We start from the raw sequence: 27,659 nt of genomic DNA on the forward strand, positions 1-27,659 counted from the left end.
AGTTTCATTGCATAACATTGCGTACATAGTATAATTTCAGTTTCTTTGTCACTAACAGAACCTCTACCTTTGATTACAGATATGATTTCTTTGTTGTAATCTGCAAAAGAATTTAAAAGGAAACCATAAAATTGATGGAGGTATTCAAATCTTCTTCTCATGGACACTTCTTATTGCCTTTTATCCTGTTTGTAAAAATGATCACTATAGCTGACCATCCATTAACTTAAAAAAAAAAGAATTAAGGTTATAATGTTGTAAAAATACTTTTAGGGAAAGAAAAAAAATCAAAAATACTCAACTCTTCTATTTTCATTCACTGATTAATTTTACATGGGCAGGTAAATATAATTAGCCCATTATACAAATCAGAAATAAGCACATCTGTGGCACAAAGAAATCCACTTTTCCTAAATTCTACCAGCCAATTTGTCCTTGTAAAAAAGAAAATACTTTTCAAATATCCTATCTTATTTTAAATATATTTCCAAATTGAGAACACCTCAGAAGTGTCTATTAAGTCTGAAAAATTTTATGATTGCTGGCACTTGGAAAGTTGTGCATCTCCAAAGATTTAGTGGTAAAGACTGTTTGCTCTCATTCTCAACAACAAAAAAGCGAACATTGAGAAGTAGACCTCAGAAGCTATCACATCAAAACATTCAAATGGTGATTTGAGGGTTGTTTTTTTTTTCCTGCTCTTGTTGATCTAGCACATGCTTCCAGGAAAGCAAGAACAAAAGCAGGCTGTAATTCCATCAGAACAAGCTGAAATATCAGTGTCTGCCAAGTGGGACTTGTGCCACTTTCCAAAGTACTGTATAAAGACTAAAAGAGCCAACTAGAAATTCCTAGTAAGGGCTCAGTTTAAATTATCTAAATACAAGTTATTTGATATTAATTAAAACATTTTAAAGATTTATTTTAATGAAAGCTTAAAGAGTATGTAAAAGCATTTGCAAACATCATGTAACACTAGGATATGTGATCCTATTACTTTATATTTTGATGACAGCTAGCGTCCAAAACATACTTTAAAGTGGTATCTGATGCAAAGTGTACCTTATTATACAATAATGAATGAATATAAATAGATATTTTCCTGTCCTCACAAACACAGTGACTGCCAATAGGTTTTGAAGCAAGCATGGACACCCTCCAGAAACACTGAAGAACTTTCCCCCAGAATGCCAGAGGTGCAGAAACCCAGAGTACACGGTATATTTCAAAGGGTGATGGCAAGTAAGAAGCAGCCCAGAAAGAGAAAACTTAGCACAGCATAGCTCTACTAAATATGATTGGATTCTGGCATGATCTACTTGAGAGCTTAACACAAAGCCTGTATCCTAAAATTACATGTTAACTAGCCAATTTCACTATTATCCCGCAAGAAAATATCTGATAAAAAGCCCTAAAGATAGTATGTTCAAACTGACCCAAACTCTTCCAACATGTAGGGCTTCCCCACTGTTGCCATACTTTACGACGCTCTTTAGATCTTCAAATCCATTCCAAACAATCTGAACAACAGACCCCTCACCGGATGCTTGACTGCTACTAGAACGACGTTTGTCTTGTGTGCTAGTTGTATGTTTTTGTTTTTCAAATGGCAGATTTTGCTTAGCTTCTTGATGACACTGTCTTGGGGAGAGCAGCTCACTAATTTTCCCATAAGAGACTACAGCATTTGGCTCCAGATCAACAAACTCTAAATTCCATGGAAAAACATGAACAGCATTGCATTTCAGGAATGCATGGGTGGCTGATATGTTCTGTATGCTCGGCGGCTGGGAATGACATACTCTAAAAATGGAATCCATGTGAATTAAATTCAGCAGCTTGTCTTTGAAGGTTTTCATTTCATCTTTATCACACAGAGTCTTTTGTTTCTGCTCCGATGTGCGAGAGAAAATGCTCCCTATGAAATCCCAAATATTTGGCAGAACATTTGAGCCAAGCGTCAGGTTTGCATCTTCCTTACTCTGTTCAGGGACTCCTGACTTTAAGTGAGGTTGCTTGGCGAATGGCTCCTTCATTGTTTCTTCTTGGCCCAAGCTATTTTTCACAAATCTTTTGAGCAAAGCGTCACTTTCTGTGGAAGGCATACTGGTGAGATTTTCTTCAAGTTGGCGTGTTTTGGGGCATATCAAAAGTTCCGTGCGAGGTTCTAATCTCCCATAAGGGGCAGCTGGCGTAAGTGCACCTGAATACAAACAAAACATATGAATGAATATATCCACTCTTGCAAAACAGCTCTCTCAAAGTGCCACAAAACCCTTCATTGTTGCTTACCAATTTTGATGTAAATGTGAGTGTGCTGTTCAACCCACACAGGGAAGATGGCTTTTGGAAATACTATTCGAATCTGGTCAAGAAGGTGTTTTTCAAGAGAAGAAGCGTGCAGTTCCTAAGAAAATTTAGTATCATTAGAAATGAAATCCTTCATATATATTTAAGATTTGTTTGAAGATAAAAACTCTATGTCTCTTTCTAATATACCATTTGAAATACAAAATACTATGAAAAACCCACGACATTTATTGTTTCCTTAGGGGAGGTAAAGAACAGGGGATTGTACTGGAAACTACATATGCCTACAATCTTTTATCTGTAAGGAAGAGGATGTGAACAACAAAGAGTTTTATTACCAGTATTTCCCAATCATCTGCTGAGAGTGGTTCCACTTCTACCTGCTGACAGGAAGAGACGTGCGAACAGGGTTCAAGGAATACCTGACAAAAAGTAAAACCATTTTGATGCATTTAACTCCTTCTTTTTAAATAAATAAATAAAAATCCATCTTTAACTCAGCCAGACAACTGAGATCTCCTTCATTATATGTTTTCATTACTTTGAACATACATCATCTTAACGACACTAGCTAAGCTTATCAGCAGAGGATGAAATTTCAGTGTATTGGAAATGGACTGCATTGGGTATGCTTGGCACTTTGATGCACCATGAACACAAGTGCATCAGGAACTTTATCAGCTGATATAAAACAATCAATTTTAAAGCATTTTGATCACATAAGCTTCTTCAGATTTTTATTAGTTTTAAAAAAGGTACATCACTCTAGAAAAATTCATCCAATTGTGCACAAATTTACATAAGGCAGAAATAGCTGAAGAAACGGGGGGCGGGGAGCACAGGGAACAAGCTCTTTTATCAGTGGGTTCACAGAAAGCATCCCCAATTCCACAAATCAGCTAATAGCTTTAAGGTCCTGTGTATCAGGAAGAATGATAGAAGCTGTTGTGGCTTAGGGAAAATAGGTCTTTTCAGAGTGCCTTAAATACATATTTCAAAAGCTAATTTTACCAAAGGTTCCATTTGGCAGAAAATAACAATTTTCAAACAATATCATGCCATACATTTTTAAATAAACTTAAATAAACTTCTCCCAATATAAATATCTCTAGTTACCTGTCCTCTGAGAAATATTTATTTTGAATCAGATTTTATAAAAGTAACAACTAATTTTAAATTCCTGTGGGTCCTCAAGTTGGAAGCAAAAGTTATGAGGAAATACGTTCTCCCCAATGTGGTAAAAAAAGAGCATATAATTATGAAACACATCAAACATGCACTTTCTGAAGTTAAAAAGATGGTGAAACTACCTAATTGTTCATTCAACTGTACAGATGATTATTTCCTGGCAACTTATTTTATCAACTTTTTTTCTGTTGAAGGCTATTAATTGTTAGAACAGAAAAGGCCAGTTACCTTGCCACTGAGCTGGCAAATCTTATAGTTCTGCAAATAGACACAGCATTTCTAGAGAGTAAGTATTAAAAAAAAAAAAAAAAAAAGTAAACATGCTAATGTAATACACTGCTTTGAGCCATGTCCTCTGATGTGGTTTGTTCTGCTGAATAAAATTTACCACATAATAGAATATGCATATATGAATATATGATGCAATAACATTGTATGGAATAGTACATCTCTACATCCATTGATTTAACTCTCTACCTATTAAGATAAAAAAAATCTTGGACGCTGAAATGTTAACAGTCCCATGACAGATATCTTTGGCTGTCTCCTGGGCAACTGTCCAACTTCTTTACACTAAGAGAATCATTTAAACAAGAAGTTGAACACACTGTCCAAGCATAAGAAAATAGCAGGCCCAATTAAATAAATATTCAAAGAAAGAGGACATGGGGATATATGATGAAGGGGGGATAAGAGGGGGACAATTCAAACACAATATAAGTCAAACAAGAAGAAATACAGAGTAAGTCAATAATTATTTAAAAATGACAGGAATTCCAGGCAGAATATTTTTATGAAAGAATTCCCAACTTATTTAACTGCTTCAAAGTATGTTTTCCTAAAAATAATGTCACTACAGAAGGGCTCCAACCCTGGAAAAACCTACCCACAAGCCTATCCTTACATCATTTAGGATTTTACAAGGATTTTATGAAGAAATCTTTTCATGGTTAAGACATGTTTCATGAAGGCGAACTTTTCTTATATGACAGATATTAATGAAGTAACTTGGAGCTGAGTGAACACACGAAACAATGTGCCAACTCATAGTTAACTTGTAAATCATTATCTCTTCAGGGATCTTGCATTATACTCTCCGTACTAAAAAAAAAAAAAAGGAGGAGAGAGAGATTTTGCATTTCAAACCTGTTCTCCATCTGTAATGCCAAGTTTCTCTGCTAATTGTCTGTTAATCTCTGCAATATTTTCACGCTGGTAACCTCGATGCCTGATTTCCATCCAGCTCAAAAATACAGGCTGATGACCACCGGAAACTTTCACAGCTTGGCCCTATTAGTTTCAGAGAAATAAAATAAATTAGTATCAAACAACTTAAATAAAATGATTATTATTCAAACTAAAGCACATATTTGATTAGAGAGCTGAAAGGAATTCAAAATATTTTCTGGCTTTTATAGGCCCAATTTTAATGAATATTCCAAAACTATAATATACAATGTTTACAACAGGTCTATCAATGGTAATAGAAAATTTTTGGTCCTGGTGGACTGACCAATTTCTTCACCATCAAGACTTTCCTCAGAACTCTTCTCCCTGTTACTGATCTGCACAACTTTCAACACAGAATTTCCTGTTGGTGTCAATGTTTAAACAGCTTTCAATGTTTATAGTCTATTTTTAAGTATATCCTCTTCCCTTTTTCTGCATAATAATCTATCAACCAAATATCCCACAGAAATGTATAATTACACATTTCTATTTCTCATATGGGGGAATAAATGTGTATATGATTAAGTTTCACATGCACTTTAATACATTCAGTGTGGACTTTAAGAGTGTATTCATGAGCTGGGAAATATTTTTTTAAAATGTTATATTGACTTTGCTCAGATTATTGCATAAATAAGTAAGCCCACTTACTTTACATGTGTGTTTGAGAAATTAAGGTCATAAAAAAATTACAACCATATTTGATATAAATGATTCATTAACAAAATACACCAGTTAAAGTAAAATGCAAGTTACATTTCTATGCATAATGGTGCAAACAGAATTGAAATATCATTAAAGATTAAGGCATTCAAAGTCAAAATTTAGTATACTAAAATCTCAGACAGGTTTGAGCACATATAGTCAAAGATTTATTGGTCTCATCAAGCTACAGACACTCATAACAGTTTTGATGGAATACAGAAAAGAAGTAATTATGTCTGAAGAAAAAGTAGGGAGCATGAAAATGGACAATTATTACACGTTAACAAAAACAGACATCACTGCAACTCTGGGATCATTTCTTGCTTTCCAGAATGTCTTCAGTAATCCTTTGTAGTAATTTCTTAATCACTTTGCAGTACTCTCTGTTACTGCATTACAAGCTCACAAATCACGCAAGCTCAGACCCAAGCGCTAGAGCTCTTTCAGAGCCCCTCTCAGATGCCTCCTTTCCAAACTGAAGAATTTTACTATATTCATTCAAATTCTGTATAAAGAAAGACTGTATCCTGCATTGTATCATTCTCGCTGCCATTTTCTGTATTTTTTTCAAAAATGACTTATCTTTATACATCCAAGTGACCTGGACAACAAACTGCTTACAATTTGGATACACCACAGATTTTCATGTTAACATAGTGATGTCTTCTGGTCTGTTCTCAACTTGTATCCTAAAAATTTCAAATATTATTTGACTTTTTAGTAACTTTTGAAAAGTTTGAGGACATTTTCAAAAGTTTGAGGACATTTTCATTTCTGTAAGAAGAACACATGATGAAATAGACAAAAACCCTGGCACAAAGCCGTGGATCACTAGACACGTTAACAACAAGCCACGGCACGACCAGATAGCAGTGATACGAAGCGTGAGTTACGCGCTACTACACAAAACCACGGGCCTGATCTTAAACACTATTTCACATGTCCCTAGTCCTGTCCATAGGAGGGGGCAGCAACAGCTGCCCGAGGCCTGGCACCCGGTGCCTGCCAGGCCTGGTGGCGCTGCTCAGGGCAACCTGCGACAAGGCAGCTGCCAGGGGAGAGATGATGTCAGCAGTGATGGGAGACAGGGCTGCGTATCACTGTGGCAACGGGATGCCGGGGGGGGGAAGGGTTGCTCTCCCATAATCCTCTCCGCCCGGGCCCCGAGTGGAGCCTGCCCGGTACCTGCTGCAGGCGGAGGTGGGAGGCCAGCACGGGCGGCAGGTGCAGGAAGCAGTCCCGGGTCCCGCTGAGGACCACCGTCACCGCGGCGACTCCAGCTCCGCCTCCGCCGGGGTTGCCGCTGCCCCACATCCTGGCGGGCGGGTCCCGCCGCCGGGCGCCCGCTCCGCCCTAGCGCTCCGTGAGGAGAGCGGGCAGGCTAGGCCTCCGCGAGACCCCTCCCCCCCCGCCACCCCCGAGACAATGGTATGACCCACAGCCAGCCAACGGGGACGCGGCATATACCCATTCCCTCCTTCTGATTGGCTCCTCAATCGAGGGCTTCAGCTCGTTCTGTCTGCTTGTCGATACCGTCACTCTCCTCCTGGTCGGAGCCAATGAAAATAAGGCAGTTGTTCTGTCTGATTGGCCACGCTCTCGGGGAGCGGCTAGAGCTGCCTCCGTAGGGCGCGGTGGCCGATGGGAAGATGGCGGCGGCCGGCGGCTCTCTGGGGGATGCTTGCAGGCATCACGCGCAGTTGGGGGCCTGCGAGTCGCGCGCCAAGTACCGCGAGGGGCGGAGGCCGCGCGCTGTGAAGGTGGGGCGGCCTCGGTCTCGGCCCCGGCTCGGCAGCGCTGGCGGCGGGCAGGCCGGCGCGGCGCGGGGAGGCGGCTGTGGCTGCGGCTGCTCGGGGGAACGGCGGGCCTGCGTCTAGGGAGCTCCTCAGCGGGAGCGTCCCAGCCCCCGGGCTGCTCTTTTGTGTCGCTTTTTGGTGCTGGTCTCAGTTCAGGGCCTTTGTTCCGTTCTTCTTCTCTCCCGTGTTGCTGAGGCGCATCTGTGTGCCGGCTCCAATGAGGTTTATAGCGCTCGTAGCGTGAGAGTGTCCCGTAGCAGGTATCTGCATCGCAAAAGTCGGCCTTTCTTCATACCTTCTGTGGAGAGGAAGTGGCTCTTTCAGCTAAGTGCTTGCTGACTTTGCCATCTGAGCCCCTTTTGGAGAAGTTTATCTCTGATTCTTGAGACATACCATGTGCTTTGGCAGTTTCCACGTCCTGATGACCTTGTATTGCCATCTGCTTTCAGTGTCCTGTGTTGTGCCTGGAGCACACAGCTGTGCAGTATGCATGGCCCCTGACCTGGAGGGTTTGCAGCCTTAGCATGTTTCCTGTTTGTGCACAAAAGCAGTAGGCACTAGCAGGAGTTGCTGCATTTGAGCCTGGTAAATCTAGTAACCCCCAAATTGTACCTTGTAAATTAGTCGGTTAGAAACGCACATGCCACAAGTAGCCCAGTTTTATGCAAAACATAAAACAAAAACGATTAAGTGGGGTGTAAAGAAACTTCTGAAGCTGCATGTTACAGTTATTAGCTAACACATTTGGGTACACATCATTGAACTCAGTATGACTCCTTACATGCACAAGGCTGTTCTTGTATTTATGCAGTCATGCCCAACTGCTCCTGGTAAGGTTCAGGGAAGGGCAGGCATTGCGGTCTCTTCCTGTTGCATAGCAAAAATTTCTCATTACACCAGCATTTTGAAAGAATGCTGTATTTGCTTTCTGTGTGTGCAGTTAACATACTGTGTACAGTACAGGTATGTTTTAGGGCTGACTTGGGAAAGAGAATGGCTAGGAATAAGCTGCTGTCACAAGAACAATTTTTGCAATGTATTCACAGAGGATACCTTTTTATGATGGCAGTTTGAGAGCTGGTTTCCTGAGTAGTTCTCCCTGGTCCTGCATTTGCTGGCTTTTTCAAAAGATGTGCATCTCATGCAGTCTAAATGTTTTTTAACAAATTCATAATGATTTTTTAAGATCTTATAATAACCCACCTGTTCTACAAAGACTGAGCTGTCACAGAGCTTTCCTTGGATTTTTCTGTCCTGTGTTATGCTACAGTCATTATGCAAAGTAGAAAGGAATTTCTACTAACCTGCCAGGGGAAAACATTGCTGCTTTCAGCATCTTATTTGTATTTGTCTCTCTTAAAAATGTATCCTGTTTGATCACTGTAGCAGAGACAGCTCTGCACACACATGATGTGCCCCAAGGAAACACAATATTTTCTCCCTGCTTTGCCTGCATTGCCTCTTTGCTTTGTGAGCAAGAAGGATTTTACAGGATTTGTTCTTTATTTTGACAGTGCCTCATACTAACTGGCTACTATTCAGTCTTGCAAGGAAATCTAGAGAGTTGGAGTACTGCTGTTTGTTGAATAAAACTTATGACCTGGTGGAGAATGTGTCAACTTAAATTTGCGTTCTACTTTTGAGTAATAGGATGGAGTTTGGTCCCTCTCAGTGATGAAGAGGTCCTGCAAAACTGTGCACTTATATTTTTGCTAAGGTCCTGGCTTACTGCTTATGCCAGAGTCCAAAGTCTAAACAGAGCCCAGAGGATTTTCAGTGTTCTGAGAGGATCTGAGGAGCAACAGACAATGTAGAGAAAATTCCTGGAATTGTTAGTTTTGTACTAAAATAAGAATATGAACACTTTAAAATACTGTGTTGTGTTCTTTCAGGTTTACACTATCAACTTGGAATCTCGTTATTTACTAATACAAGGAGTTCCCGCGTTAGGTGTTATGAAGGAATTAGTTGAACAATTTGCATTATATGGTGCCATTGATGAGTATCATGCTCTAGATGAATATCCAGCAGAGCAGTTTACTGAAGTTTATCTTATAAAATTCCAAAAACTGCAATGTGCAAGGTACGGTACAGGGCAATATCTGCCTTTTGTCTTACTCTTTTACACCCTAATTATTTGTAATCTGTTAAGATTCTAGAGAGTTGAAGTGACAGTCTTGCTTTTGCTAATGCAATTTAATTTCCTTCAGAGTGGCCAAGAAAAAAATGGATGAACGAAGTTTCTTTGGTAGTTTGCTACATGTGTGCTATGCTCCAGAATTTGAAACAGTCCAAGAGACTAGGGAGAAGTTGCAGGATAGAAGAAAGTATATAGCAAAAGCAACAAATCAAAGAGGTTTGTAATTAATTTCCTATAGATTTAACATACCATTTCAGTGGTGGGTAGGTTAAAAGTGCCCACAATAAAAGAAAATACTTTGTGTTCAACTGTTTTAAAGATGCATTTTAAATATGCTAGTGGCAGAACAGAGACATCTTTCAATATTTAGAGGGCTGTATGTTTCTGAAGCAATTTTTAGTCTTTGGTTGATACAAAAATAAAAAATGCACAACTTTTAATACTCCATTGTTTCATTCCCTTTCCATTTTTTACTCTAAGTGTTATCAGAAATTTCTAACACTGGTCAAGAAATTTGAGGTCATCTTTTCACCATCTTTTTGTTCCAACTTATTCAGGCACACCAAAAGGAAAAAAGTTTTATAAGGTGACCACACCCAGAAGCTTTTTACAAAAAACTTCTTCAGCCTATGTATTGGCACTGGAGGAAGGCTGAAAATGGACTGGGTTTACAGGCAGTGGGGCTGCAACACTGTAGAGTTCCCAGGCAGCACTTAAGCATGGGCAAGCTATGAAATACACAAATTGCAGAGCACAGGCTTCTCCTTTCTTGTGCTTTTATACTTTGATATAATTTTTAATTATATGATATTTAAAAGGAGTTAAAATCACTAATTTTTAACATCACAACACATAATTTCTGATGTTTCAAAACACAGGCTATCCTTCTTGGAATCATAACTGGCAGTAAAAATCAGTGATTTTTAACATTAGAAATATTTTCATCATATTCTCAAAACTGCTGAAATACTTCTGCTCAGGCTTTCCTCATAAACAAGTAGAGAGACTAGGCTGAAAAACTTCAGTTTGAAAGGTGACACTTGGGGGGGGGGGAATCACTGAAAGGTGACTGGGAATGAAATATCACTGGTGCTGCTTCTAAAATTGTTGTGTATTAAATTGTTTTTCTTATGTGGTAGAGTTAGCAATGACATATAAAAAGAGTCAAGCTATGTTTTCTCGTTTTAAAGATCGCTTTCTTGCAAAGAAAGTAGAGGGGCCTAAGAAGATCATCTCAAAGAACTCAGAGTATGATTGTCAGCGAAATACATCAGAATCCTGTGCAGCTGGTAACTGGGATCCATCTCCTTGCTTTCCAAATTCTCACATGGTATCACAAAACAAAGGATACCCTTCTGGGAATCATAATCAGAGCCAGTTTATATTTCCCCAGAATGACAATAACTGTGCTGAAACTTCTGGGTACTTTGGTCAAAGCATGTCCTTAACTCAAAATGTACAACCAGGAGGACATACTCCACCAGTTTCTTCAATGCAGCAAAGAACAGTTCCAATTGATAATGGAATTGAGAGGTTTATGCCTCGTACAACTCATCTACAAGAACGTAAGAGGAGGAGAGAGGAAGGTAACAAATTTGCCCTCATGGGAACATATATGGACAGTACTGAAGTCATTATTGGTCCACAGCTACCGGAAGTACCTAAGGTGGATATGGATGATGATTCATTGAATACTTCAGCTACATTAATTCGAAATAAACTGAAGCAGGTATGGATTCTGAAGCTTCTGGTATTTTTCACTTTCAAACATATACATTCTGTGCTTGTTATCCATAAAGACCCTAAGATAACTTAATTTAGCATTTATCCAGTATTACCAGTTTATTTGGAACTTATAGCTAGTGCTTTGACTACTTAACTCTTTCATCATGCAGAATATTTCAGGCCATTCTACTCCCTACCTCTTACATCATTCCCAGTTTCCAAAAGTATAAATGTTAGTGCTTATAGCTTTGAAAATATCAGAGTATGGTCCTAAATGGTCCTTAGTAAATGACACTTTTTCACAGGGGGAGGCCTGATAACCTTGCAGGTAGTCCTGCTAACACTAGTGTAGTATTTGTATCTTGGATTTGATTGAAAAGGAGTGGAAAAACAAGTCAGTTGAATGTAATTTTGCTTGAACATTTGTTATGACATTAAAAGAATACAGAACTACAAATACTATGCTGATACATTTCAGAGTATAAAGCCTTTTGTGGAGGATGTTAATGAATCAGTTTACAAGTAAAACATTCTTGATGTAACTTTGTGTTTATATTAAGATATTAAGAGTTTTCTTGACTAGAACTAACTAGACTGATTTGAAAGAGAAAACCTCTGGTCAAATTGACTTAAAAAGTATGTTAAACTTTACTTTTTATCACCTCTCTCAATACTAGAGGTGTTTCAGTTTGTAATAGTCCATCACTGACTCTCTGAATTCAGTTTGTGGGATTAAAATACAAAATGGTATTGCTGACAGACTTGTATTTTCTGAGGGTTTCACCTCCTTTATCTTGTGTCTAATGCTGTCTGTGGTGGGTTTCTTTTCTCCCCTTTTCTACAGGAAATTTCAATACAAGTGTAACTACAATGATACAACCCTTCCAATACCAAAATACTGGATAGGTGACCTTACTCTAAAACTAACATAAAGACAGGATAGTTGCAGTTTACTAAGAGTAGATTTTTTCCTCCCCCCCCCCCTCCCCAATCTAGGTGGCAGCTTCTGTTTCAAGGACATCTGTGGAAAAGCCAAAGGATAGTTTAGCCAAGCCACTTGTAAAGCAAAGAAGAAGAATATAGATACTGCTGGCAGCATCTTCCTACAGTCTTCTTTAAAGGATAGTTTAAAAAATATATATATTTTTGGAATGTCAAAAATAAAATATTTTATATTGTATTTCAAAGCCATTCCCTGTTAAAATTGTATCTATTTTTTTTCCTGGAATGAATGAACAATTAGAGTAATCTGTTACTTGCATAGCTGTAGCAATCTTCTTCTGTGTGCTTCTCATGAAAGAACTGTATTTATATAATGTAAGCAGCCTCTATTTATTCAGTAGCTTTTACAGTAAAGGAACATTAAAATTTAGTAAGTTTTGAATTGTTCCTGCTTTTACTGTGTCAGGAAGAATCATTAAGAAAAAGAATTCTTACAACAGTATTCCACCAGTTGGTGCTACAGTTCATTAGTTTCCTGGAAAGTTTTCAGTTCAAATGCCATACTGCTCTGTTTTAAAAAAAAAAAAAAAAAAAAAAAAAAAAGTCAGTAACTAGAGGATTTAAGTTAGTCAGAAAATGGTGCTAAACTGAAACTTGTAAGCAAATAGAGTCCTCCTTAAACTTTAGGAGTATCTTAATTCCAATATTATTAAATTAGCGATGTCATCACTGAGAGATCAGTCAGAACATTCAAAGACATCATTACTCTCCAGTAGGAAAACTTGCAAATTACTACTTTTTTGGACCACAAGTTTACATATTTGTGTGTGCTTTAAGTCAAATGTCAAGAGTGGAAATGTTCTTGCTGTTCAGTTGTAGACCTGCCTGCGTTTTGTTCATGTGAAGCTCATAACTGAAATCTGTTTGTTACTTCTGGGGCTTGGAAGGATATGTAAATAGAGTTCTCCTTTATAATAATGAAATTAGAGACCCAGTAAATATGCAACAGTCATGTAGGGTACAGAATAGAGACACAAAGAGGGGAAGCGTGAAACAAGCTGAATGGCTGCCATGATTTGCCTGAACTATGTACCAGCTTTATTACCAACTTTGACAGAAGGTAAGTCATTTCTCTGTGCCTATTAGAGAACATCAGTTTTGTTCAGAAAACTTTTAGAAGATTTTCTAATTATTAATTTGGTATTAAAAGAGGAAAAAAAAAAGTAGTAGTTAACTTGAAATTTCCCAAACTGCTCAAAGTCTTGACAGTCTGCCAAGAGAAGTCTAACGTTTTGGAAACAGGTGCTCTGCAGGGGACCAGAGATTATATAGCCTGCAAGTCAGGGCTCCCAGACTTTTTTCTGCCGTCCTCCAGCCTGCCAGACAGGGGAACTGGCAGGAAATGTAGGTTTCTAGCAAATGAAAACTTGCCTTGTTTTCAACGGTCTCTCAGGACTTTTTCGTTTCTACAGACCACTGCATGTATTTCAAAATTTTGTTTTTCATCTCTATTAAGGCACAATTTACAGTATTTAAAACTGAAATTCAATTCAAATAGAATAATGGTTGTTGGATTAGGAAAAAGTTACTCTCTCTTCATTTCTAACCAATTTGACTTAATACTAAGGAAATGAGCCTGTCCTAAACTAGCATCTTTCAAAAAAAGGTTACCTCAGAATCAAACTAGATGTATTGCTAATAAATAAAGCCCAGTTGGATGGAATTTAAAGATGGCAATATCACACTCTGAGATGGAGAACAGTGTGAAGATAATTTTTGCAGAAAGTCACACTACTGTCTACCTAAAGAGGCTATAAGTGAGGTGATTGATAGCAGTGACATTGAAGAAAGAAAAATAAAAGTTGCATTTCTGAAGAGCTTTCAGATAAACTTCAAGAGAATGGTCTCATTTTTCTTGTTTTCAGAGGGTGCTTATTTAGGATCATTCATTATATTGCTGTCCTGGGACAGCAACAGCAACAAGCACTGCCTAACTGTGTTCTTTTTATATCCTCTGGTATCAGTTTTTGACTGTTTAAGGAAGCATCTGTGCCTGTGAAAGGTAGATATGAACTCAGCATATGCCTGTCTCACAGCTGGAGCAATTTATCAGTTGAATTCAGGAGGCCCCATGTAATGACACCTAATACCAAAATATATACATCCCCTTAACAGTGACAGAGAAGCTATTTGCATGTTCTTTTTAACTCAAAGCTGATATACCTTTATGTCTGGCAAACATGGTCCAAAGGCTTCTAAGAGAAGATTTTCATCTCTTACAGCTTTTTCAAAGTCCAAAAAAGAAAGCTTGCCATCATGATCATAGTCCTACAAAAGGAGGAAAACATTTTAGCAAAGGATGGTTACTTGAGGTAGCTGTAATTTTTTTTTAAAACATATTATTTACATGGATTCTATTCTTGGTTTGAATGTACCAAGAATGTACTTGTTATGGAAACTATTAGGCTCACTGGCCTCCATAACAGGGTCCGACCCTAGGTTCCCACTGAGGCAGAAGTTCGAAGTCAGATTGGAGAGAAATAAAATTTAATAATACACATGTGGTAATTACAGCTCGAGCTGGGTGCCTCTGAAGAGGGACCCCGAACAAAGAAACCCCTGGGCAATTATACCCTTACAATCTAAATTCCCCACCCCTTAAGCGATAGTTTGGACCAATARTAATARTTAGGTCTGKGTTCTTCCCCTTCTTCATTGGGCCCTTTCATTGTCTCTAGGCAGGCTGCTGCTTTTCTTATCTTCAAGGTCTGCTACTCCTGCTGTCCATGTAACATGTGCCTCTGAAGAGGGACCCAGCTCAAGCTGTAATTACCGCATGTGTATTATTAAATTTTATTTCTCTCCAGTCTGACTTCGAACTTCTGCCTCAGCGGGAACCTAGGGTCGGACCCTGTTATGGTGGCCGGCGAGCCTAACAGTTTCCATAACAGTTTGGCACCCCAGATGGGACCCTAGGCAACCACTGTCGGGGCCTCTCATCTCCAAACAATCATCTGGCGCCATCGGGTGAGTTCACCTGGGATCTTTGGTAACGGGAGGCACTGAGAGGGTGAGTCTTAAATTCCTGCCTAAATTCTAAATTCTGGTTTGGTAACAAAGTGCACTGTAAGGGGTACGTAGGCTGATCACTGTAAGGCGTGCCAGGTACTAAACTTCAGGGAGAGTGGGTTCGAGTCCCACTCCCAGGATTTGAGTGGGTTTGAGTCCTGCTCCCAGGATTTGAGAGGGTTCAAGCCCCATCTCACTCCGACTGGAAGGGGGGAGTGTGCAGCCTGATCAGTGTAAGGCGCACCGCAAGACTAACTTAGAGTTACTGTGACTAGTGTGAGTGTGGATACCGGTACTGTGACTAGCGTGTGTGTGTGTGCATGACCTGGGAACCGAAGGGGCACCCGTCAGCTGACAGAGCTGCCCACTACGAAGGGACAGCAGTCCTAGCAGTTAAAGACTCAGGTGGTGTGAGTGCGGTTCCCAGAGAGTGAGAGAGAGAGAGAGTGATCACACCAGCTGCAGGGGGGAAAGAAAAGAAAGAAAATTTTTTTTCTCAGAGTATTGAAAGTAGCGCAGCTGCTAAAACGCTTGTGGAAACTGCTCCACCCTATGCACTATCCTCTGCTTCAACTTCTCTATACTCCTGTGGAGGAATGGTTAACTGAGAGCGGGCATGATCTGATTGGGATGAGCAATCCCGTCTTTGGGGTAGAGGAAGGAATCTAGGCCAAGGCAAGCGAGCCTGCTGAAAGCGGCCTTATGTAGGCCAAGGCAAGCGAACCTGCTGAAGCCTGCTGAACGTGGCCRTATAGTGGCCTTGAGCACTACAAAAGAAGGTATTCACRAAMCTGGTAAACAAGTCTGGACGGAACTAGGTTCCATAMATGTCGATGGAGCGCRGTCAGCAACCTTGCACCAATCATGTACCCGCTTTATACGTAGGGACAGAAACTGTAACCAATCATGTAACTATTGCTAGCGCATGCGTATTGCTTGTCGATATATATAYTTTGTGTAAGCTCTAATAAAGGGAGAACGACCATACTCATATTGAGACTCATCATTACTCCGGGGTCCCCTCCCTCACTCCAACATACTCCCCCCCCCTTGCCTTCCCCCTCTGCCTTTCAAGCCCCTTTGCACGTCATTCCTGTGCCAGGAGTGCCCCCGCCAGGTCCGGATGGGGTACCTCGGGTAGCTACAATGCGAATTTGCCGAGCCTGAGGGCCCCAAGATTTGATTGCATGGAGTCAACAAACTCCCAGGCTTAGRGAAGATCCAGAGAAAGTGTTACAAATTGTAAGAGGAATACTGCGGGCGTATGATCCTACATGGGGGGATGTGCAAATGCTCCTTGAAGCCTTGTTCACTCCAGATGAAAAACACTGACCTCTGGATGCAAACCGTCGCTGGGCAGAAGAGGGGGGTGTTCTGGCTGCTTGAAGGGCCTGGCCGATTGTGGACCCCGGGTGGAATTATAATGTAGAGGCAGATTACCAGCAGTTGCAATTAGCCAGACAAGGCTTAGAAGAAGCTATACGTTTGGCAGGACAAAAGACTGCGAATTGGTCTAAAATAAGGGAGTGTCAGCAACAACCTGAGGAACASCCCTCAGCTTTCCTYTCYAGACTATTTAAACAAATCMGAATGTTTGGAGGGGGGATAGACYCAGAAGCCGAGGCTAACAGGCCTCTAATGGTTTCTACATTTGTAGATCAAATGGCCTCTGATATTAAGAAGTATTTTTCTAAACATGTTCCTGACTGGCCAGGGAARTCTATGGATGAAATAGTACGCTTAGCCACATTTGTATATAACGGTCGAGATGAAGAGAAGGTGAAAGAAAAGAGACGACAGAAGAAAGAGGAAGTGAGCGTGTTAGCGGCTGTGTTAAGAGACGAGTTTAAAGAAACTAGAGGAAGGGGGCGAGTAAGGRTCAGAGGAGATGGACGGAACCAAAGCGAACGTATTGTACGCTTAGGAGTTAATGATTATTGCCATTCTTGCAGGGAACAAGGGCACTGGAAGCAGGAATGCCCAGTAAAGCCACGCATGCCCAGGAATAGAGGGGACAGCATGAGACAGTTGAGTACTGGGAATGACACCAGGCAATTCCCAGCCAGTCCACAATGACAGGAGATGGGAGACCCAGAAAATACTGTGGGAATTGGGGGTAAATTCATGGGATATAGATTTGGATTTCAGGGGGCAGGTAATGGCAAATATAGTAGGTTAAGAAATTCCCTTCTTAGTGGATACTGGAGCTACCCTTTCTCTTCTGAATTTTGAGCCTAAAGGATGTAAGTCATCAGATAAAATAACAATACAGGGAGTAATGGGAAAAGGCGAACAAACGTTAACTAAGCCCTTGTTGCTCACTATTGGAGGAAAAGGAGTGTGGGGACGTTTCATAATTTCYATGGATTCACCCTTTTGCCTTTTAGGGAGGGATCTCTTACAAGCCCTGGATACTCAGATCTGCTTACAGCCGGAAGGGATGAAATTAATAATAATGGGCTCATGTGTTYTGGCTGASACACCAGAACCAGAGTCAACTAATCTGCAAATTCCGACAGGTTTAGAATCAGTTCCTGGAAAGTTATGGAGCTCTTCAGGAATGGATGTTGGACTATTGAAATCAGCTAGTCCAGTCTTGATCAAAACAAGGGGAGGATTACCTCCTGTGGTTAAACAATACCCTATCCCAAAGGAAGCAGAGAAGAGTATCCAAAAGCAAATTTATCACTATCTAAAATTGGGTATCCTTAGAGTTTGTGAATCCCCATACAACACTCCAGTTCTGCCAGTGAGAAAAAATAGGCAGGATTCTGATGGCGACCCAGAGTATCGGTTTGTACAAGACCTAAGAGTTATAAACCAACATGTAATTGTTCCACATCCAGTAGTTCCTGACCCGTCAACTATATTACTACAGATACCTCACTGCGCAACTTATTTTACCGTGATTGATTTAATGGCAGCCTTTTTTAGTATACTGGTAGCTGAGGACAGCCAAGATCTTTTTGCCTTCACTTGGAAGGGACAACAATTGGCCTGGACTAGGCTAACACAGGGATTTACTGGGTCTCCAACTATTTTTTCACATATACTTAAAAATGATCTTGCAGATATCGAACTTCCAGGACATTCAGTGTTACTACAATACGTGGATGATTTGTTACTAGCAAGTAAAGATTACGAGACATGTTTGAAAGACACTATTTCGCTATGTAATGCTCTTGCTGAGAAAGGGCATCAAGCATCTCCGTTCAAGCTCCAGCTGTGTCAGCAAGAGGTAAAATATTTGGGGTTTATCTTGAAGAAAGGGGATTCCTCACATCTGCAGGGAGAGCACTCGCTAATGGACAAGAAGTACAAGAATTATTAAAGGTGATGAAACTCCCCAAAGAAATTGCTGTTATTTACTGTCCTGCTCATACAGAAGCAGCCTCTGATGTAGCTAAAGGAAATGACTTGGCAGACAAGACAGCTAAAACCGTTGCTAGACATTTTCTCCTTGTAGCCACTGCAGATCCAGTATGAGAATGGCCAGATGTATTGAATACAGCAGAAATGTATGAAGACATGCCACAGAAGAAGAAAGAGAATGGGAAAAAGTGGGAAGCGGTTCAAGACGAGAAAGGAATTTGGACTATCAGGGGTAAGCCCGTCCTTTCCTTAAGGTATTTACTTTTTATGGTTAGGTGATATTATGATCGTGGACATGGAGGAGCATTGACTGTCGCCTCATGTATTGTACAAACCTGGGCAGCTCCCGAGTGCATGTGGTTGAGAAATGCATAACAACAACCTGCCCAACTTGCCAAAAATTTAACGATACTTATCCAAAGATTAACAGAGGAGGCCTCCCATGAGCTTATTTTCCATTCCAGTGTCTACAAATTGACTATGCTGACATGCCAGCAGCAGAAGGATTTAAACATCTCCTTGTGATAGTTGATCAACTAAGCGGCTGGGTGGAAGCCTTTCCTACCTGCAAAGCAGATACGGCTGCAGTGATTAAAGCCTTGTTAAAAGAAATTGTCCCTAGGTMTGGAGTCCCMRAARYTATAGATTCAGATAGGGGTTCTCACTTTTCAGCAGGAGTTTTAGGGAAATTATATCAAATGCTAGGAATTCATAGAGAATTGTACAGACCTTATCATCCCCAGTCTTGAGGACAAATTGAGAGAATGAACAGAATTATTAAAAACAATTTAGCAGGGGTATGTACACAGACAAGTCTCAAATGGCCTAATGCCTTAAACTTAGTGCTGTGGGAAATCAGAACAACCCCTGGACAACCAGTAGGATTATCCCCAGCAGAAGTCTTATTTGGGCATCAATTGGCTATACCAGGAACTTATATCCTGGCTAAGACCAGCCTGTTGGATGGAGATGAACAGCTAACCCAATATGTTCTAGGTATGCAAAAAAGGTTTGAAAATCTTAAAATTATGTATATTTATTTGTGAGAGTAACACTATCAAAGCTCAAGACATTTGTCTTGATACTGAACAAAATGTTTGTCATTTTGAAATACATCCTGATGAAACCCCTGAAACTGTACTTGTATATATTGGAAAAGGATGTGTTTGTATGAGAACCCTCCGTGATCTTATATCAGTAGATAACATTACTGTGTTATGGAAAATCAAGCTCGCCGGCCACCATAACAGGGTCCGACCCTAGGTTCCCGCTGAGGCAGAAGTTCGAAGTCAGATTGGAGAGAAATTAAATTTAGTGATACATGTGCGGTAATTACAGCTTGAGCTGGGTGCCTCTGAAGAGGGACCCCGAACAAAGAAACCCCTGGGCAATTATACCCTTACAATCTAAATTCCCCACCCCTTAAGCGATAGTTTGGACCAATAATAATAGTTAGGTCTGTGTTCTTCCCCTTCTTCATTGGGCCCTTTCATTGTCTCTAGGCAGGCTGCTGCTTTTCTTATCTTCAAGGTCTGCTACTCCTGCCATCTGTGCAACTTCTTTATCCCTCCAGCTTGGATCAGCTCTGGGGCCCCCTTTTACTAATCTAACTAAAAGTTCACAGCCCGAGGCCTAAGGCTTCAGCAAATTTAGCTACTAATGCTAAGCAAGTTATGCTAAGCAATTAATTCTAAACAGCTTCAGTTCAATATTCTCTAACAACTGTAGACACAAGTAATCACTCAAATATTGGTGTTTGTAATTTTACTAAAATTATGGGATGTGGCTTTAATTATTCAGCTCCTGTTGTGTCTTATCAATTATTACAATCTACTTATACCTTAAGTCAAGATTTATTGCCTACCCCCCTCGGAATGAATCTTACATTGGTAAAGAAACTACTACAACATGATGACCTGTGTCAACTGTTAAAACACATCCAAAACAATGGACAAAAAACTCTAATCACTGTTCATCATGATACAGAAGAGATACACCACATCTTGGAAAGAGTGAAGAAGGATGGAGAATATCATTGGTGGGAGACTCTTCTGGGATGGTCACCAACCGCAACAAGGATCTATAATCACATGTTGCACCCAGTAGTAGTTGTGTTAAGTTTAACCATGCTATGCCTATTGCTTACAACCATATTGTACATAAGAATTTGGAGAGTGATAGTACGCCTCGAAAGGCTTTGAGAACTCTGCTTAACATATTAGCAGGGATGCTTAATAAAAACAAAGGGAGGACTGTTAGAGAATATCGAACTGAAGCTGTCTAGAATTAATCGCTTAGCATAACTTGCTTAGCATTAGTAGCTAAATTTGCTGAAGCCTCAGGGCTCAAGCTGTGAATTTTTACCTAGATAAGTAAAAGGGGGCCCCAGAGCTGATTCAAGCTGGAGGGATAAAGAAGTTGCACAGATGGCAGGAGTAGCAGACCTTGAAGATAAGAAAAGCAGCAGCCTGCCTAGAGACAATGAAGGGGCCCAATGAAGAAGGGGAAGAACCCAGACCTAATTATTACTATTGGTCCAAACTATCGCTTAAGGGGTGGGGAATTTAGATTGTAAGGGTATAATTGCCCAGGGGTTTCTTTGTTCGGGGTCCCTCTTCAGAGGCACCCAGCTCAAGCTGTAATTACCGCACGTGTATCACTAAATTTAATTTCTCTCCAATCTGACTTCGAACTTCTGCCTCAGCGGGAACCTAGGGTCGGACCCTGTTATGGTGGCCGGTGAGCCTAACAGTTTCCATAACAGTACTAATGTACTTTAGGCCAACAGTTTCTGCTCAGAGATCTGTATAATTTGCCTCTGTGTAAGGCATAAAAGGTGGAACTGTCTCTTATGTCTTTGCTAACAGAATTCCAGAGAAAGCAAAACTTAACACTGGGAAGAGGTTGAGCTGAGAATCATGTGGCCATATCTCAAGCACCATTACACTGAGATAAAAATGGGGACTTAAAAGTAGGAAAAAATGGTAAAAGTTTGTAAGATATATCCTGTATATGTTTTTACATCATGAGTGTAACTGCACCCTGTTCATGAAACTGAAGATGGTGGTGCACGCTGATTCCAGCCCCCTTCATTCTTACTGCAGAATCTCAGAATATCCCTCTGGGGGGAAAAAAATCCTTGTGTTTTTAGTATTTCTGCAACTTGAGAACCTTCCATTTCTATGGACATGGAGGCTTAAAATACTGACTGAAGTTACAGTGATCAGACTTCTCTGAACCCTGTAAAATTAAGGCTTTAGGTGAAGCTAAATATGGGGGGGATACGGTCAGTGTGCAAGGCACAAGACCAACTGTAAGTTCTGAAAATCAAGCCCTGAAACTGTCATAGCTGGTAAATAACATGCAGGGAGCACAGGCTCTAATGGCCAAAAAAGCAGGTAGGTAGGTAGGTAGGTAGGCAGTCCTGAACAGGAAAGCCTGTCACTGGGTGCTTAAGAGAAACTGAGAAATGGGTATGCTCTACAGTATACACTCCTCAGCACAGGGAAGAGCATGGCACAAGCATGTTCATTACGAATACTCTAAGTATGAAAATTGTCTTTTTTCATGCAATTGGACATGCTTTTAATCATGATGCAATTGTACCTACAGACAAATTCTTTTTCTTCTTTGAGTGATGGGCTCCACATAGATTCCTTTCTGGATATCTAACTAGTAGTTGTTTAGTTATTTGAGATGGGCAGCAATATCCTGCTCAGACAATTGTCCAGCAACCAAATCAGGTCTGGACATTCTTCAAAGACTTCTCAAGCTCTTGTGGAAAAGCTAATATAGAAGTACATGTTCAACTTATTATATGTTCTTATGTATAGGAGGATTTCATGAGGTCTAGAGGATACAGCTCAGGCTTGGACTTACACAGCTCATTTACCAGCTGCCTAGAACATGAGAGTGTTCATTTTGGATGCAATCTAGGAAAGTTGAGTGCGCAGGTGCCCCAAAGATTAGCAAATTGCTAAGTGATAACTTGCTTTCTGTATGAGACAGTGGACTCAGCCCTGTGAAGAACAAAGGGTAAGAGCTGCGGGTCAGCTGAAATAAAAAGATGGGGGATTGGAGAGCTGATTTGAAGAGAGATTTTTGTAGTAGGAGGGGAAGGGATGTTTCTTGACTCCATGAAAATGTTGAAACACAGCCCCTGGCTAATTTGGGTAGATTGATCATGTTGAGACAAGTTTTACATGAATAACCCTTGAGGTTACTCCTCTAATAGAATATATAAACTGCATAAATACTTTTAATGATCAATTGATAAAATACTTAAGAAGTTTACTTAATAATAAAGTTACTGGAGATGCCTAACACTGGAATGAATACAGATTATTCTTTCAAATTGTCTGCTTTTGCTTTGATGGGACATACATGTGTGTATGCACACACATGCACATATGTGTCCTAATGTATACATAAAGTTTATAACACATTGACATAATGAACTAGTATTTTTGTGTTAGGATACTGTACTGGGACTCACTAGATATGCATTACATTTCTGGATTTCCTTAGAAGGACTGTTTATCTGAAGCACATAATCAGCTCTGGCCTCCGAGTCCCATTGTAAAGCAGTAACTGAATCTTTTTTTACCTCATAGGAATGCTCTAAGGTTCAATTAACAGATATTTGAAAGACACTCAAGTATCACAATATGAAATTACTTACCATTTTCTTCAGTGTTATTTCCACTAAGTCCTTAATTCCCTCATCAGGATCTTCTTCTGATGGTTGTTTGAGCAGGCTATTTTTCAGCATATGAAACATTTCCTCTCGCGAAATGTATCCATCGCCATTCAGATCATAAACTTCAAAGCAGTCTTTTCAAAAGATAACTCAATTAAAATTTCATGCAAACTGTATCATTCACCATTAAAGCTGTCAGCTATAGACAGAAAATATAACTTGTGCTTTACACCATAGGTTTTCAGGCACATTCACCATATATAATATTTATATATAAATATATATCATATTTTGATACCGGTCAATTATTGCCTACTTACCCTTCAGAGTTAAAATCTATTTCTGTTCAGATATATAATATAATATACAATCTTCAGTTTACAGAAAATACAGTGACTTAGAGATCTTAACTTCTTTAGGAATAGTTATTTAGATTATAAACAAAGGTTCTACTTTAGAAGCCTGATTTCCCAAGGGTGGGATAAAGCGTTCATATTGGAAGGACTCTGAACCTACAAAATGCATCCAGATAGTTCAGAAGCTGGGTTAGAAAAGTAGAGGAAAAAGAAGAATGAGCTGTGCTAGCACAGAAAGGACAGATGAAGTATCCTTTAATGCAAAGAGAAAGTCTCTGTAACAGAACACTTTCAGTATGAGCGTCTTCATAATTTCTCTTCTTTCTATTTGTTTCTTCCTCCCTGGGAACACAAACTGATGACTGCATTAAATTTAACTATCTTTTTAAAACACAACTTCTTAGACAGTTTTGGAACACAGAGGTTTTCTCCTGCCAAAGACTACGCCTACACTGAAAAAACTGTACTGGCATACATTTTTAACTATTTATAACAGACAACACTGCTATTGCATTACACACCAGTATTCCTGAGCACCTACATCTACGTATTTCTGCAGATGTACCTTCTGCAGAATGCACATTCTGCATATTTTATTGCTTGTGGTTATACTGATGTACTGAGCTACATCCCAAGCACACATTCTAGTGGTGTGACATCCCAAGCTACCTTCCAGTGCAATGCTTTATGATGCCTTTATATAGTGCATTAGGGGTGGCTGATGCTGCAACCAGGGAACAATGGAGACAACGTGCTGTAATTCTCCTTTTTCTGCCATATCTTAGTTTTTTGACGCTTTATAAAATTCTAGACTTCTTGCAATTTTTCTCTGCCATCTTTCTCCACTGTTACTCTGGATGTTCTCATAATCACCTTGCAAACAGACTCACAGTTTTTATATCTGTGCTTCCAAGCTGAGGAACTGCTAGAATTAATGCAACTGCTGGTGTCTCCTCATTATGCCAGTGACTGAATGTTGGCATAGGTCTTGGTTGGCTTGAGGAAACTGTATTATTCAGCCAACATCAGCTTTGAGCTACATCCACTTATTTCTAATTTGTGTGTGAATATGGAAAGGTACATTTTGTCAAAACTATATATTGTAGAACAAGCTTCAGTTCCAAAGATAGGTTTGCTTTGTCAGTGACAAATTAAGGTGGCAGCTATGATAACAGCAGTTTCCACACATTAATCTCAGAGAAGCATTTCAGAACTCAGTTCCATGGCATTAAACTATGGAGGAAAACTCCCAAATTACCAAATACCTTATAAGTGAAGAGTAAATAATAAACTAATTATTAAAGTGATGTGCAGTGTAATAGTCATAGGTTCAATGATTAATACTGAATACTGGCATGCAGATAAACCTTACATTTAATCTTTTCTTCTAATGTCCCCCGAAGAAATATCGATAAGCCTTCCACCCATTCCACCACACTGATGCAGCTGTCATTGTCTTTATCAAAAGCACGGAATACTGAGAAATGTATCAGATAAATTTTTAATTTATATAATAAGGAAACACAAAGTAGTATTTTCTTGAATTCAGCAAAAAATACGAGCACATTTTTGTCTGAAGCTATTTCTTTGCTTTCATCAAAGTATGATTAGCCTTCCTGGATCCTTCTAAGCCATAACAATGAAGGGGAGCCCACCCCCCAGTCTACTAATCTTCCACTCCATAGTCCTGCTGGGATAAGCTATTTTGTTTGATCTGCTGCTTTCCTGACTTATACAACTACAGGAAGTATGCTTTCATCAGGCGTAAACCAAACGGTCTACGTTACAGCATATTTGCATATAGTAGGGGATTTTAATTACTAGGCTTTGTCTCAAAAAATCTTGGAGAAAGTAATCCTACAAATAATGCACATTTATTTCAAATATACCAAGAAAAACAACCTTCTGTCTTACATATACCAAAGTCTTTTTTCCTCTCTCTTTCCTGTAATAAGAAATGTAATCTTGCAACTTCATTATCAGTACAGTCTGTAACATAGTAATTCAAATCCAAGATATAATGCAAAAACATCAGTTAACATCAATTACTAATTAGCATTCTAAAATGTTAATTAGTAAGTTGGCTACAGGAACACCTGTACACAGAAAGCTGAAATACTGTGCACACAGGAGCCAAACATTCCAGAACTGGAAATTAACAGGTTTGCCTTTGCAATCTTAAATCAGTCCCCTTTGTATGTAAGCATTACAATAGTCTTTAGGGATGGGTCCATGTACCATGTTTTCCAAGAGATACTTGACTTGCGGCATAAAACGGCATTCTCATTTAAATACATCCCCTGCTAGAAGAAAGGAGAAAGCTGAACCAAGTGGTGGCCCTTCTTGGCATGAGATTGAAAGGGATGGCAGACTCATGCCTCCTCCATAACCTCCACTAGAGAGGAGTCTTTACATCAGAGATTGTGCTTCTTCCACAGCACCTGCAAACGTGTGTATTTTATGCACCTTTGAAGACAATATACTTTCAAGTGCTGATGTTGGCTCACTATTCTCATCTAGCTCTGTGGTCTGACCAGTACCTTCAGTGCTGTTTACAGCACCTCTATTCCAGAAGCTAGTAACAGAACACCCTGCTGGGACCTTCAAGTCTGGGACAGAGCAGAGTCTGGCAGCAATGACTAGACCTCCCTGGGGAATCACGGGAGGAAAAAAAGGAAAGTGACACCATGCTGCCCTCTTCTGTCATGACATCAAGGATGGGATAAAAGCAGCCATATGATAGCACTACCTCACCTGCACTTCTCCCTCATACAACAGTGTGAGCTATCCAAGACACAGGGCAAATTATTCCATATAAAGAAAAAAAGATACCTTTTATTCAGCAGCAGCCAGGCCTAACTCTTCCTTTGCTGTACTGACATGGATGAGAGGACACCATTTTATCTAGGCATGCTCATCTACTGGCCTCCAAAAGCTTCCCATTTCCCCCTCTGGTCAACAATGTACCAATTTTCATCCCTCTATGGGCCACTTGGATACTGTTTGCAAATTGTGCACTCCATCCCTTTACCAACTAAACTTACACTTGCAACTGTGCAGTAACCTAGAGCTAATGTAGCAACTGCTCCTATGTAACTTTTCTTCTGTTCTGTCAACTTTTTCTACAGCCATCAAAGGCATTCTGTCAGTAATAAGGATCCAGTATTTTTGCAGGAACAAAAAAAGAGATAGGAGCCAGTATCAGATGATCTGGCAAGTCTCCGTAAAAAGTGTTTTAAAGACCACTGTTTGAAAATTGTCACCCCAAAATTAAAAAAAAAACACCCAAAAAACAAAAAACCCGAAAGCTTACAATGTTTTAAGCCTATAACCCTCACCTCTGTCCATAATCATGTCATCCGTCATTCCAAACGTGCAATGCAGAATGTTTCTGAACATGTTACGATCTAAGCCAACTGCAGCAAATCGATCCCTCGACTCAGTCGCCAACGTGTGAAAGAGCTTGATGAGACATTCCACTTCCTTTTTATTAACTGCCCAATCAAAACACAAGCAAAAAGATTTCACATCCGAAGTTGCAAAAAATAAATTACAGGAACAGGGAAGCCACAGGACCCGGCCACGAGACATTAACCGGTTTCTGAAGTCACACAAGACCGATCCGCCCCCACCCCCGAACACCAGCTGCTCCTCAGGGGGCAGAGCGGGACGGGGCGGGGGGGAGGGGGGTTAATACACCCACAAAACGAGGACGGGGCAAAGAGCAGCGGAACACAACGGGGGGCCGCCGGGAGCAGCAACCGCCCCTCAGGGGCAGCCGAGGCTGGGCCGGTGCCCGCCGGTGGGGAGCGCGCCCGCCCCGCCCCGCCCTCACAGTGCTTGGCGGATCGGACCAGCGAGTCCGTCAGCTGCTGCAGCCTCTTACGGTTCATGGCGGCGGCTCAACCGCCCGCCGCCGCCGCGCGCCGCTACCGTGGCAACCGGTCACGCGAGGGAGGGCGGGCCAGTGGCCGGCGGGGGCGCGGCGCGGCACCTCCCCCCGCCCCGCAGCATGGCGGCGAAGCGCAGGGAAAGCTTTGCCTGCGGAGGCGCCGTCAGGCGGCCGCACGCCGACGACTCCTAGTAACTGACTGCCTGAAACGGAGATGGCCGAGCAAGAAGTATTC

At 40.5% G+C, this 27,659-nt stretch overlaps 3 protein-coding genes across 10 annotated transcripts in view; 1 reads left to right on the top strand and 2 right to left on the bottom strand.

Moving 5' to 3' along the window:
* Positions 1–12,593, bottom strand: part of PEX1 (peroxisomal biogenesis factor 1) — a 33,477-nt gene extending 20,884 nt beyond the window's left edge. Inside the window, exons 1-5 of one of the 4 annotated variants that reach the window (XR_003253422.1) lie at positions 6,619–6,842; positions 4,645–4,788; positions 2,649–2,732; positions 2,293–2,407; positions 1,437–2,203 (exon numbers count right to left, since the gene is read on the bottom strand). Coding sequence is in view for 3 of the 4 variants with exons in the window: in XM_026065375.1 (XP_025921160.1) it covers positions 1,437–2,203; positions 2,293–2,407; positions 2,649–2,732; positions 4,645–4,788; positions 6,619–6,747 (1,239 nt within the window). In the remaining variant the exon portion in view is untranslated. Of the gene's footprint in view, positions 1–1,436; positions 2,204–2,292; positions 2,408–2,648; positions 2,733–4,644; positions 4,789–6,618; positions 6,843–12,531 lie in introns of those variants that run through there. The other 3 variants (XM_026065373.1, XM_026065375.1, XM_026065372.1) reach the window with 3 other exon arrangements.
* On the top strand, positions 7,053–12,285 carry RBM48 (RNA binding motif protein 48). Of its 3 annotated transcripts, none has more exons than XM_026065377.1 (5): positions 7,053–7,193; positions 9,122–9,312; positions 9,440–9,585; positions 10,560–11,098; positions 11,939–12,078. In XM_026065377.1, exons 1-5 carry the CDS (start codon positions 7,083–7,085, stop codon positions 11,957–11,959), a joined length of 1,008 nt encoding a protein of 335 aa, XP_025921162.1. In that variant the 5' UTR covers positions 7,053–7,082; the 3' UTR covers positions 11,960–12,078. The 3 variants fall into 3 exon arrangements, with proteins under 3 accessions (XP_025921162.1, XP_025921161.1, XP_025921163.1); XM_026065376.1 differs by lacking the exon at positions 11,939–12,078 and adding an exon at positions 12,091–12,285 and having other exon boundaries at positions 7,054–7,193; XM_026065378.1 differs by lacking the exons at positions 7,053–7,193; positions 11,939–12,078 and adding exons at positions 7,260–7,489; positions 12,091–12,285.
* EFCAB1 (EF-hand calcium binding domain 1) lies at positions 12,381–27,443 on the bottom strand. Of its 3 annotated transcripts, XM_026065383.1 has the most exons (6): positions 27,368–27,443; positions 26,871–27,026; positions 24,905–25,009; positions 23,159–23,310; positions 14,260–14,364; positions 12,381–12,604 (listed from the first exon to the last, which is right to left on the bottom strand). In XM_026065383.1, the coding sequence occupies exons 1-6, from the start codon at positions 27,423–27,425 to the stop codon at positions 12,554–12,556; spliced, it is 627 nt and encodes a 208-aa protein (XP_025921168.1). In that variant the 5' UTR covers positions 27,426–27,443; the 3' UTR covers positions 12,381–12,553. The 3 variants fall into 3 exon arrangements, 2 of the variants coding, with proteins under 2 accessions (XP_025921168.1, XP_025921166.1); XM_026065381.1 differs by lacking the exon at positions 27,368–27,443 and having other exon boundaries at positions 26,871–27,222; XR_003253425.1 differs by lacking the exons at positions 12,381–12,604; positions 14,260–14,364; positions 27,368–27,443 and adding exons at positions 18,718–19,042; positions 22,357–22,496 and having other exon boundaries at positions 26,871–27,225.
* Between the last annotated feature and the right edge of the window lie 216 nt (positions 27,444–27,659).

The sequence above is a fragment of the Apteryx rowi genome, unplaced genomic scaffold (genome assembly GCF_003343035.1).
Source record: "Apteryx rowi isolate R43461 unplaced genomic scaffold, aptRow1 scaffold_226, whole genome shotgun sequence".
Classification (NCBI taxonomy): domain Eukaryota; kingdom Metazoa; phylum Chordata; class Aves; order Apterygiformes; family Apterygidae; genus Apteryx; species Apteryx rowi.

What these genes read in the sequence shown, in the direction of transcription:
- EFCAB1 (XM_026065381.1), bottom strand. Translation starts at nt 27,123, where the DNA reads ATGTCTCGTGGCCGGGTCCTGTGGCTTCCCTGTTCCTGTAATTTATTT. An exon ending in TGACATGATTATGGACAGAG is followed by an intron (nt 25,010 to 26,870) that starts GTGAGGGTTATA and finishes TACATTTCTCAG; the next exon opens with TATTCCGTGCTTTTGATAAA. An exon ending in AAATAACACTGAAGAAAATG is followed by an intron (nt 14,365 to 23,158) that starts GTAAGTAATTTC and finishes CTCCTTTTGTAG; the next exon opens with GACTATGATCATGATGGCAA.
- RBM48 (XM_026065376.1), top strand. Translation starts at nt 7,083, where the DNA reads ATGGCGGCGGCCGGCGGCTCTCTGGGGGATGCTTGCAGGCATCACGCG. An exon ending in GGAGGCCGCGCGCTGTGAAG is followed by an intron (nt 7,194 to 9,121) that starts GTGGGGCGGCCT and finishes GTGTTCTTTCAG; the next exon opens with GTTTACACTATCAACTTGGA. An exon ending in AAAAGCAACAAATCAAAGAG is followed by an intron (nt 9,586 to 10,559) that starts GTTTGTAATTAA and finishes CTCGTTTTAAAG; the next exon opens with ATCGCTTTCTTGCAAAGAAA.